The sequence below is a fragment of the Oratosquilla oratoria genome, chromosome 30 (assembly GCF_046742065.1).
Source record: "Oratosquilla oratoria isolate Oo_2021 chromosome 30, ASM4674206v1, whole genome shotgun sequence".
Taxonomy (NCBI): domain Eukaryota; kingdom Metazoa; phylum Arthropoda; class Malacostraca; order Stomatopoda; family Squillidae; genus Oratosquilla; species Oratosquilla oratoria.
Window position 1 is genome coordinate 14,481,269 of NC_134806.1, and position 12,500 is coordinate 14,493,768.

At 39.8% G+C, this 12,500-nt stretch overlaps 1 protein-coding gene across 1 annotated transcript in view; it reads left to right on the forward strand.

Annotated features, from left to right (window-relative positions):
- The first annotated feature begins 1,804 nt into the window (after positions 1–1,804).
- Positions 1,805–12,500, forward strand: part of LOC143041033 (uncharacterized) — a 751,767-nt gene continuing 741,071 nt past the window's right edge. The window contains exon 1 of the mRNA XM_076212625.1: positions 1,805–2,170. Coding sequence (XP_076068740.1) covers positions 1,901–2,170 — 270 coding nt within the window. The 5' untranslated portion in view covers positions 1,805–1,900. The remainder of the gene's footprint in view (positions 2,171–12,500) is intronic.

Consider the following 12,500-nt stretch of genomic DNA (forward strand, 5'->3'; position numbering starts at 1 on the left):
ATGCTATTGTTGCTGGCATCGTTGTATTGACGCAATGGTTACCGATCTGGAAAAGGGTCCTACGTAGATGAATGGGCAGAGAGGAGAAAAAAAGAGGAAATGTGTCATCTGGTGGCGTTTATAGACCGAGGTGACGTCACAGAGATGAAGATGATAACTTGGCGAAATGTAGAGCCAAATGCAGAGAACAGGACCGAATTCGTCCGAGTTCGCGAAAATTAGATCATTTTTTCTCTCGCTGAATCTGAAGACCAGGGCGGATGCTAAAGACAGTGGCAAGTGGTCGGTATATGTATATGTCAGGACTCGAACCCACTCACCAACACACGAGGCCACAGGACCTGACTGGATTCCTGGACATAGGTAGGTAGATGTGTGTAGATGGCTAGTTAAGCAGGTAGATATGTAGGTAGGTAGGTAGGTGCGGAGGGAGAGTTTTAGTAAGTAATGTCGATATACGAAATCCAGGTAGATTGAAAGATATTTAGATGAACATGGATTAGTAGGTAAGTAGGAAATGATAGGGAGAGAGTGAGAAAGGGGAGAGATGGGGAGGAAAAAGGGAGGGACAAGGATGAAGATGGAGGGGGGAGAAAGAGAGGGGGAGGAGGTGGGGAGTGAGGGAACATAAGAAAGCAAAGGTGGGGAGGGAGAGTGGAGAAGGAATAGGGGAGAGTAAGAAGCAGAGAGTGGAGAGAGGAGGAAGGAGAGAGAGTGGGGTGGGAGGGAGAAAGGGAAAGATGTGGAGAGGGATTTAGATTAAGTGATGTACATATAATTTTCAGTAAATTGTACTTTGGATTCGCCATTCTGAACTGCACGTGAGTTTTAAGAATCGTTTGAAAATATGGCGGGCGTTTTGCCTTGCCTCTTTGATTTATGCTGACACTGATTCCCACCAGTGGCATAGAAGAAAAAGTGAAAAAAGAAGAAATATTAAATTTATGACAGCTTTCTTCGGTTTTGTTTACATTTGTCTCGACATTCATGTTCGATTTGAACGTCGCTTCCACCTGTTTTATCAAAGACCGTTAAACTCGTTTCGCTCAGCAAGTTAAATGTTGTATGACTTAGATATGCAACATAAGTTCACTGTAAGAGGGTACTTGAGTTATGGGCCACTTGTCAGTTGGTTGTTTAAGGATTAAAGGGAGTGGAGCCATTTCGTGGGAAGGCAAAGCAACTTTGCCTAGACTGCTTCTGGCTCGGGTACATTTTTTGACAACCCAATAAAACACACATTTAAATATTTAATATGCGATTAATACTGTAGAAATCGTCCTCTGGGTCAAATTGTCTGTCTTAGAGATTGATTTATTATTATGAAATATGAATCCATGCGAAGTATGTATATTAAAGAACATTGATCAAATATTACGGTTTTACTTTCCAACTGCTATTTCCCGCCGAATACACCACGTGCCAGTCAATTCAAACCTCCCGCCATCAACGAGGGAGTGTTCGTCAGATTTAGCGAGATCATATTTTCGTTGATCGCTATCAAGTACCATAACACTCGTTCAGATCCATTGTTATTTGTTTTTCTTAAATGAAATAAAATTTCAATGTCGTGTCTCGACATTCAAAAGAAGAAGTTGTAGTAATGTGTGATGTAAAATAGAAGCCACTTGTTGATTAGGGATGTGAAGGAGAGGAGATGCGACGTTGAATGAACCCAGCGAAGGCGGGCGACGCGGAGAAGCTATACGCTCATTGGTCAAGTGCGTAGACGGGAGTTTACATCGACCAATGGCCGCGCGGCTCTCAAACAGGTGAGCCTTGTTTGAAAACGTCGAGGTTCGTGCTAAGCTCTCGCGGTAGTGTGATTCTTGAGTTTACCAAGAGTAGACCGTTAAAGGTTCATGAGGTGTTGGTGTGAATTAACTCCCTTGCGTTAACAATGGCGACAAGTTCCACAGATGCGTTTAATACACAAGTGGGTGGGAATATACCAATTTTCAACAATTATCCTGTGGTGTCTGTTACTACTGGTGTCAACTTTTGGCCTGGTGACGTCGCTTCTGCGTCTACTTCACCAGCATCGGAAAATAACAACTGGGATGTGGACGAGGAAGAAGCTATCAAAAGGAAAATATACGAATTGAAAAGGCAGTTCCACAATGGCAGATATCTCATTGTTCGACACCTACCTCGCGACGCAACAGAAGAGGTGAGTTGAAGAAATTCCTATGCTCACCGATTTGCAACACGGCAGCAAGCCGCTACAATCTTCCCCTGTTGTTTTTTCAATACATTTATCCACATCAAATCTGCTTTGGTTTGCCAACGACATAGTGTAACACGAAAAATAATCTTTATATTTTGCTGTTTGTTTAGCATCGAAAGAGTTTTGAATCTTGGGCGTTAGTTGCTGGTTTGGTTCAAATAAATATGAGGTCTCACTCCGCGTGTCCCCGCGCTAACGGCAAACTTTTATACAAAGTCCCCGGAAGTTTGTGTTTGTATCTCTTTATCGTCCGTTTAACGAACTTGGGTAGTAGATAATAGACGATAACGAGAGAAATATGGTGCGGCAGGGAAGTGGCCTGTTTCTGAGGGCTGTGTAGGTGTTTAAGTATGTACAGGTCGATGGAGAGGTTCCTTGTATAACAAAAGACATAACGTCGGAATACACAGTAGTAAACTTACCGCAATACATCTATGTTTCTTTGATAGGGACAGGAGTGGTGTAGACAGATATAAAATGTGAACAGTAAATAGTCGTTGAATATGTATTTATGAGTAAAAAAATCTTTCATTCTCGCTTTTCAAAACTTTGTGTCAAGATTCGTATATTGAACGGTCGAGTGTATTGAAAGTCCATCAAACAAAAATTACGAATTCGCCAACTTCCCACTGTCCGTTTAGACAGCCAGCGCAGGTTCCTGTCTGCAGTGGTTGCAGGATTTGAACACGGGCCGGGTCCGAACCCGGAGTGAAGTTGAAACTGAGCGGAAACTATATAAAGTTTCGGATTCTTCCGCCATCTTATAGGTGACCGCTGTTCCGTAACTTCTCGAGCGAAGGAATGTCGAAGATGAATAAAACAACCCGGCGCTAGGAAAAGAACCACCACGTACGGAAGGCACAAATCACCCCTCCAACATCGTCTTCCTTTCACTTGATCAGATCATTTAGAGTTAACCAGAATAAAATGAATAACCAAAGGCGATATGTCGAATGATTATATATTACATAGGCTCTCGCTTAGCTTAATAGATTTTTGTATCAGTAACCAGAATATATGTAAATATTTTATTTAAAGGACATTCGTGTTTTATTAAAGGGGTTAGGTGTTTTGGTCTCTTGGGTGTGGACATGTAAGGCTCCTCAAAGGGATTTCAAAGCGCTTCCTCGAGTGTTGATTTGGATGACAAAGAATTTGTCTGTTGTGGCGCAACAGCCAAACCTAACAGCCGATCTTTTAAGTTTCTTGCGATGTGTTATGCTGTGTATCTTAGTTGCTGAAAAAGATGTGTGTATACATATATATATATATATAATATAAATGTGTGTGTATGTATGTATATATATAATATAAATGTGTGTGTGTGTGTATATATATATATATATATATATATATATTCTGGTTAAAATCAACTGCACTGGATGCTTTGATGATTTTGAGGTAGGAATTCTTGATGTTTAAAAATATCTTCTTATCACTTGTAGAAAGGGACTGGATGAAATTATTCATTTCTCTTTTATGAGTAGCATAGCTCACTTATTGTGCTGTTGTATGCCGACTTGATTAATTATCTTCTAGTAACAGAGGTAACTGTTGACTATCTTTCACCGAAACTCAGTTTTTCGCCTCGGTCTGAGGCATCCAGTGCAGTTGATTTTAACCAGAATTGTTTGAGAGAAAACCTGTGCCCAAGAAATATATATATATATATATATATATATATATATATATATATATATATATATATATCACTTTAACCCGAGTCACTTAATGATGAAAAATATAGACGGAGGATACCTGAAGACAGGAATCTGACAGTGACTGTGTGTCAGAGACGGGTTTATTTCCGTAGATGGAACTCGGGAACGAGTCCACGAAATAAACCAAGTGACGTATTTGTTTGTTCTTGTAGCTAACGTCAGTTTTGTTCATTTGAACTGTTCATCATCGACGCCATTTTAGTTTTGTTCAAGCCCCTGGCTATTTTGTTCAGCAGGGGAACAGACTTAGAAGTTCTTTTCGACTAATAATAATTATTATTTATTTTAATTTTATTTGATTTGTTTATTTTGTATTTTTATTTTATTATTATTATTATTTATTATTATTATTATTTATTATTATTATTATTTATTTTATGTATTATTATTATATGTATTTATTAATTTGTTTTACTTTTTATTTTATTTATCTATTTATATATTTTTAAGGGCCGACTTTGGACATCCGTGTGTGTGTGTAAGATTTCGTGCCAGTGTAGGCCTACATAGAAAAGTTGAAATTTTGTGAGTCAGGGACGAGAGGAAAAGGGGCTGATTAGGCCTATGAGGCCCCGCCAATCCTACAGGATTATTGTGTTTGCCCGGGCCCTCTTCGGCAAGCATAAATCCACAGCTGTGTCTGTTGTGATGCGAGTCTGTGTTGCTCTGAAGGTAACAGCTTAGAAAAGAGTCAGTGGCGAGGTACATACATACACGGCAGGGGAGATGAGTTTTTATGCAATGAAGAGGCTTGTTGATATTGTCTTAGTAGCGCAAGTAAAACACAGCGGACCATTTGCGTCTAATTATTGTGACACGTTTAGTGTCCCTGCTACTAGGTATCAAGTGTCGAAGAATCTGTTTGTGTTTCTAGGTGGCGCTGAGCAAGTTTGCATCAAGGACATTGCGTGTGTGTGCGCGCGCGCGTTCTCTGTCGTTTGTCTTTGTACATTTCAGTCGCCGAGGTTTTGTGATCGTCTACTGTGTGGGCGTGGCTTATATATGGGTAGATATAGTTTTGCCAGATGTCTGTGGATTTGTTGTTTTTACCCTGCGTAATGTATATTTACGTGTTTGTTGATATTCTTTTCCGAACTGAATAAATATATTTTTGTTCTTCGTTGTAACTTGTCGATAGAGGGATGAATATTATCTTAACAACAACAACAAAATATGTGTGCATTAGGATTGTATATTTTACATTACCTTTAACTGCAATTTGCCTTGGCATATTAGTATGTTGGATGGGATCACTGCTAAGAGGCTCCCGGGGTATGCTCTCCATGGTTGAACTGGTTGTACGTGGGTGCGTATCTATCGGCTTTAGAAATAATAAAATTAGTTAATGTTCCTTACAACTTGTATTGGCTTTTTGACGAAATAGTTTATGATTTTAGATATTCGAAAGACAATGCGAAATGTAGACGAATATTGCCTTCCAGTAAAGGATGTGTTATGAAAATGTCACAATTTGAACACTCTTTGAACAAACCCAATTTGTGGTAGATAGACAATATATGCAAGTGTCAAGTCAACTCGTCAATCTGGGAGCGACCTCTAAACACTGCCCCAGCTGTGTATGGTGACCTCTATACAGTTTATTACGTTGTTAGTGATTCGTTATATTTTATTGATATGGAAATGTATGGGGCCAGTCACGTGGCAATTAGTTTCGTTGTAATGTAGTTTTGTGTGCTGGATTTAAGGAGTAGGGATGCTGTATGAAACAAACATGGTATATTCTAACGCATGACCAAAGATTCACATACATTATTATTATTATCATTGAAGAAGTCTAGGGTATAAAAGGTCTCAGAATAGATAATAAAATGGACTAAATTGTTTATTTTGTGCTTTTCTTCTTGTGGATTTCTTAATGTCAACTGTCGATAATTATTTCGAAGACACACACACACAGAGACACGTACACCTTTTGGTAGCATTGGCGAATTCCGTATGCTGTTTTATGACTGATCAATCGTGTTTAACTGTGAGGACGTGATGTGGATGATGTATTCAGCAATGTGCACTAGATTTGTGAAATTATGACATCCTGTTGGGGACCCTTTAAGCGTGCGTGTTTCAAGCAGACATGTTCATGTGGCACTATCGTCAGTGCCACACGAGTGCCGTACCTCCAACGCGGCCTCTCTGCCCCTTCCCTACCGGGGGGTCCTCTCCTTTTCGTTGTAGTTGTCGTCAGGCGATTTCGTGGGTCTCCGTGAGATCTTTTTTTGCGAAGGTTAGGGTAAAACCTGTTATCCCTAGGTTAGGGTAAAACCTGTTACCCCTAGGTTAGGATAAAACCTGTTACCCCTAGGTTAGGGTAAAACCTGTTATCCCTAGGTTATGGCAAAACCTGTTACCCCTAGGTTATGGCAAAACATGTTACCCCTAGGGTAGGGTAAAACCTGTTACCCCTAGGTTAGGGTAAAAACCCGTTACCCCTAGGTTAGGTCAAAACCTTTTACCCCTAGGTTAGGGTAAAAACTCGTTACCCCTAGGTTAGGGTAAAACCTGTTACCCCTAGGTTAGGGCAAAACCTGTTATCCCTAGCGTGCTTTCGGGGTTTCTTGTTAGCTGAATGAAGTCGCTTGAAGATAGGCAGTTAATTATCTTGGCCTGTGTGTAATTCGTCCCATTAGTGTTAATTGAGATAATTCAGTCATAAATATATATTTTTAAACAATGTTATATGCGTGTGTGTGTGCGTGTACCTTAAGATGAGGTAAATGGGCCATAGTTAAGGTTTTTCCTCCATTTATATTTCTGTAAAGTTGTGGAATGTAAGCTCAGGAGTTATTGAGGTAATGCATGTATTTATGAATGAAAGTGTTACACATATGTCAAGGTTCCGGTTTCGTATTGCCTGTTAGTGTATGTATGTGTGTGTGTGTGTTTCAGAATTACCATGTTTTCAATGTTACAGATATTCGGAAACTAAGAATTACCCTGATAGATGTACCTAGAGTCTGGGTTATGTCGAGGTGAATATGAAAAAAAAAAATATTGAAACATTAAGAAATAAATACTGTATACTAATTGGATGAAATGAGTGGGGATATAGGGGCCTCCATGTATTTGAACCGATTCGTCCTAATTCATCTGCTCAATCTCTCTCTCTCTCTCTCTCTCTCTCTCTCCATTCGTATTGTGAAACAAAGTTATCAAAATGCAGTATGTAATAATGGACCGCACCTATATACCAATCGGAGCTCAGGCAGAACCTCGATCATGCGGCATTAAAAATCTAAATCGAGCTATTTCCCTAATAGGGGACGATCCATCAGCCTCTGCCCCCATGATGAACATTCCTCACTGGACTCTTTACAGCCATGTTGCTGGCGAGAGTCAAATAATAGTCTGAGACGAAGGAAAAAAACGTTTGTTCCACCAGAGGAGGAACGCAGCCTTGATTGATAAAGGTTGTGTGCGTTTGACTTTTATGAACTGCGGTTCTTTGTCAAGTTCTTTCTGCACAAAACAGACCGAAATGTAGCTCAGTTTAAGGCATCGTGATGGTGCTGGGCTGGAGCCAGTTTTGGAAAAGCGTGATGCAAACCTGTTGGTATTAAGAATGTGCTAGAGCATTCTTCTTGCCAGAGCATCAGTGTTTTCTCTCTCTCTCTCTCTCTCTCTCTCTCCAGGAGACTGGCTCTCGTGCCTCCTGATAACCTGATGAATTATGATGAAGCCAATTTGGTGGATGTAGTCTAAAATTATGCTATTTCGAACAGGAGTTCACCAACTCTTGATTTCTGTGACAGACGTACAAAAAGTTTTGTTAAGAAATTGTCATTCCCTGTTATTGTTAAAGGGAAGCTTATGGTTATAGAAAGCTTTGAATTAAAAACTTGCCATGCAGCGGAAGTTTGCATTATCGTAGATTTTGCGTCACAGTTATTAAAAATATGTAATATTTTGGGTGGAAAATTTTCACGTTCGTATCTTAAAGTTACTTCAAATATGTCTACAATTATATATATATATATATATATATATATATATATATATATATGAAACTTGTTAACCCACTGTCGGAGAAAAGAAATCAGAAATACTAATCTTATGTATCTGTATATATATATATATATATATATATATATATATATATATAATGTGTGTGTGTGTGTAACTACGTCCTCTATGTTAGGTGTTACTTTTTATGTTATTAACCAGAACTAAATATATGTAACGGAGCTTCGGATTATGCGTCCCTACTCAGGCTGTGTCACACCTCGGCTGAATAGAATCGCTTGGCTTCAGACAAGAACAAGTCACTGTGTTGACAGGGTGCGATGAGTTGGCAAAACGCGTTTGTTTTAGTGTTTAACTCGAGTCTGGCATATTACTCCTTCCGTTAATTCCCTCGCTACCGGAATTGTCACACACAGGAAAATCATGTACAGGAAAAGGGGAGACACACACACACACACACACATATATATATATATATATAGACAGCATACTTTGGAGATTGTTAGTTCCGTAGAAAAGTATAATTTGTGTGTGTGTATATATATATAGACTGCATAGTTTGGAGATTGTTAGTTCCGTAGAAGAGTATAATTTATGTGTGTGTATATATATATATATATTATATATAAAACAAGCCTAAATAACAGAAACCGTTTGTGTGTGTATGTATATTATATATATGTGTGTGTGTGTGTGCATATATACATATACGTGTGCCCATTTCACCGATATTGTTATTCTGGGAGGATCCTTAGTGTCATATTTGGTGTGTAAAAGCCCTAGAAAGTGTCGAGGAAAAATGCCTTGCTCGCCAACGACTTTTTTTTTTTTTTTTTTTTTTTTTCTCCCACATGTTGATGATATTGGAACTAATCATTTCTCGCCAAACGATCTGGCAAATGTATTTAAATACTCGAGTCTGTTTAGAATAACGTCATACATCACGAAGAGAACGATAGCCGTTATAAAAAATAACGGTCACTTTTCAACGGCTTCTCAACGCTGTAGATACTGTGCAGATCGGCTGTCCTGCGTGTGGATTCAAGTGGATGGAGATGTCCGCTGGATCCATCCACCACTTACCGTCCACGGAAGGAATTTTCACTTGTGTACCAAATATCGCACCCATGTTGACATGGTTTTGTTCCATCGTCTGCTAGATATACAGGTGTTTGTTTGTGTGTGTGTGTGTGTTTTCTTTTCTTTCTTTCATCGTGGGGTTCGTTGATTTATGACGTAAATGCGAGTTCGAAAATTATTTGCATTGAATTTTAAATACCCGTTGAATATATATCATGATATATGCGTTCTCTCTCTCTCTCACACACACACACACACAAGTTACACATTCTCTTGCTTGAAGAAAGGCACGTGACGGTAGCCAAAACAAAATATGTAAAGTGCGCCGGTGCAGCGTAGTTGAGAAATTATCTTTAACATCTTCAACATATGCTTGTTCTCTACCTCCGCTCTCTCTCTCTCTCTCTCTCTCTCTCTCTCTCTCTCTCTCTCTCTCTCTCTCTCTCTCTCCCTCTCCCTCTCTTTCTCTTCTTTCTCTCTCTCTTTCTCTCGCTTCTTTCCCCACCTCCGCTCTCTCCCTCTCTTTCTCTTCTCTCTCTCTTCTCTCCCCCCTCTCTTTCTCATCTTTCTCTCTCTTCTCCCCACCTCCGCTCTTCCTTTCTCTCTCTCCCCCTCTCTAGTCGTTACGTTTTTATGATGATGATATTTACATTATGGCAACACATTTGTAGACGCCGCATTCCTTATCTCATTGTTGTGTAGTTAGGAATGCGTAACTAAAAATATGGTTGTGCGTCGGGAAACTTTCTACAAAATGTAGATAACATTACAGTAATCAGGTTTGGAAACTGGTATGTTATAACACATTTGTAATTGTTCACTTTAAACCCATTATCGGCTAGGAATCGTGAATACCATCGTTATACCGTAATGGTATTTTGCACTTGTACAGACAAAGCAGACCTTGAATGTATATATACAGTATATATATACACACACACACACATATATATATATATATATATATATATATGTGTGTGTGTGTGTGTATATATATATATATATAATAGTTGAATAGTCATTTACAGTGAGGTGGAGCCATATTTGGTGTTTTCGTACAATGAGTTACGTGTTGTAAGGTTCCAGCTCCTTTAGGTCCTATCCTGCACTGAATAGAATCGTGTGACGTTAGCGAGAACAAAATATGTAAATGCGTCCTCGTAGCGAAGGGGTTTAATAAGTGTGTGTATGTATGTTTGCGTGCTCGCTTATCATTGTCAAGTTTTGTCGCAAAGCTATTGTGTGTGTGTGTGTGTATATATATATATATATATATATATGTGTGTGTGTTTACTTTATTTATTTTTATTTTATTATTATTATTATTTATTTTTATTAATTATTATTTCATTTGTTTGTTTGTTTGTTTATTCTTTATTTATTTAAATTTTTTGTTTTTATTTATTATTATTTTCTCTCCCTCCCTCTCTCTATCAATCTCTCTCTCTCTCTCTCTCTCTCTCTCTCTCTCTCTCTCCCAAAGGGGTGCAGAGTACGTCACCATAACGGGGGGGGGGTAGATTGGTGTGTCTTGTGTGATCGGCCGTACTTTAAAGTCCTCCTTGGCTGCTAATCCTATCGTGGCAAAACCCGGATGATTCGATTATGTCGCGTGGAATCCCGTCGTTAATGAAGATAATTAACCAGATTCGATTAAGTTCCACCGTACCGATTGGGTTTGTTTGTTTGTATGTTTGTTTTATTTGTTTGGGTTCGTTTGTTCAATTAATTTGTGTATTTTCATTTTGTCATTTGTTGTACATGGACTGACACGCTTAATTGATTTTGTTTCGATGCACAATATTATTTCCTTTAACGGTGTTCTATTGTGTAGGGACAACCAATTTACCCCCAAATCATTTAACGTTAGCCATAACAAAATCAGTAAAGTTTCCATCGTAGAAAATGTCATTAATGGATGGACTGGACTACCAGCTGGTCTTGTACCTCTCGCCGGATGGGATGTGGTTGAGGGATCTCCATAACTGAATAAAATCGTGAGGCGAGATGCAAAAAGGACCCTTGGGTAGGTAAGGCGTTAATCCCTTTCTAACTTGGTTAGTGTTAATGTACTCTATTCAGCTGAACCTAGGGAATGTGTCGGCGCCAGTGGCTTCTCGGCGTCTTCGACACTGTGGCGCACTTTGTTTATTTTATTTTGGTTATCCGGGGAGCGGTCGTTGCTCTGAGATTAATGGTCAAATGTAATGTAGGTCTTGCGATTGTATGTACATATTCATACGCGCGCGCATGTGTGTTTTTGTGTGTGTTCGCATAGGATAGTATGGTTTTTATTTATCTAATTTATTTTTGGTTTATTTATTTTATCTATTTGTTTATTTTTTATTGCAGAACAAATGCATTTGGATGATTGATTGTTTCATGGTTTGTGACAATAGAGTATTTCCGGCGTGTGGAATTTGAAGAAGAAAAATTTGTAGTGTGTGTGCGCGCTAACACTTCTCTCCCCCTCTCTCTCTCTCTCTCTCTCTCTGCTCTTGTTCCACAGTGAAGACGACGCTGCGCCAACAAACGCAGACTACGATGTCATTCAGACAAATACGATCGTTGAAAATGTGGCACCAAGAGGCCTGTTGGTCTGTGGCAGAGCGGATTCTGAAGCTCCACAGCCTCACAGTATTCGGCAACGATCCACATCTCTTCCACAGAGAGATCTCATGGAATCAATGGGGGATTTGTGGGTTGACGTAAAACGCCCAGGGGGGACACTAGTATAAACAGAAGCACATGCTTTACTGATATAGGCCCCAATTGTGTTATAGTTAAGCGTTGTACCCACTACAAGTGCTGGCAACTGTACTCCGGGTCTTTAGAGAGGAGTGAGTCGAGAGTATGACTCCAAGTATCGTGTAACGATAAATTACCCACTCCCCCTCTTCCCCCTCCCCCTCTGCATTTCAGTTCGATGTCCGTTATTACCGGGGGAAGTGGAATTGCTTGGTACTGCAGTACTGACGCATCTTGGGTCGTTAGCGTCGTGGTGGTGCATCGACGACGCCCCGATCTCCGTGCTGCAGCCTTCGGGGTCAGGGTAGTGTGGGCGTGTTCACTCTGATGAATGAAATCGCCTGTCGGCAGCCAGAACTAAGATGTAAGTTCAGTTACAGTGGGAGGGTTCGGGTGTCTAGAGGAAACGAACGCTGTGTGTGTGTGTGTGTTTGTTTGTGTATGAGTATTAGTGTGTCAGGTGTGTGTGAATTATGAGTGTATGTGTGTGAAGTGTGTGTGTATGAGTGTGTATGTATGAGTGTGTCAGGTGGGTGTGTATGAGTGTGTGTGTGTGTTTCGAATAGCTTATCTTTGGCCCTCCACCACTGAGGGCATAAGATAACTTGGTAGGGACATTTGGTCTCTAATGTCCACTCAGCCATGGACATGAACCCAACTGGAAGTGGGGGGAAGTGTCACCCTTTGTTGAAGGCGTGGACAATCCATACCTACCTTCTTATTGCCCCATACATAAACACAATTAT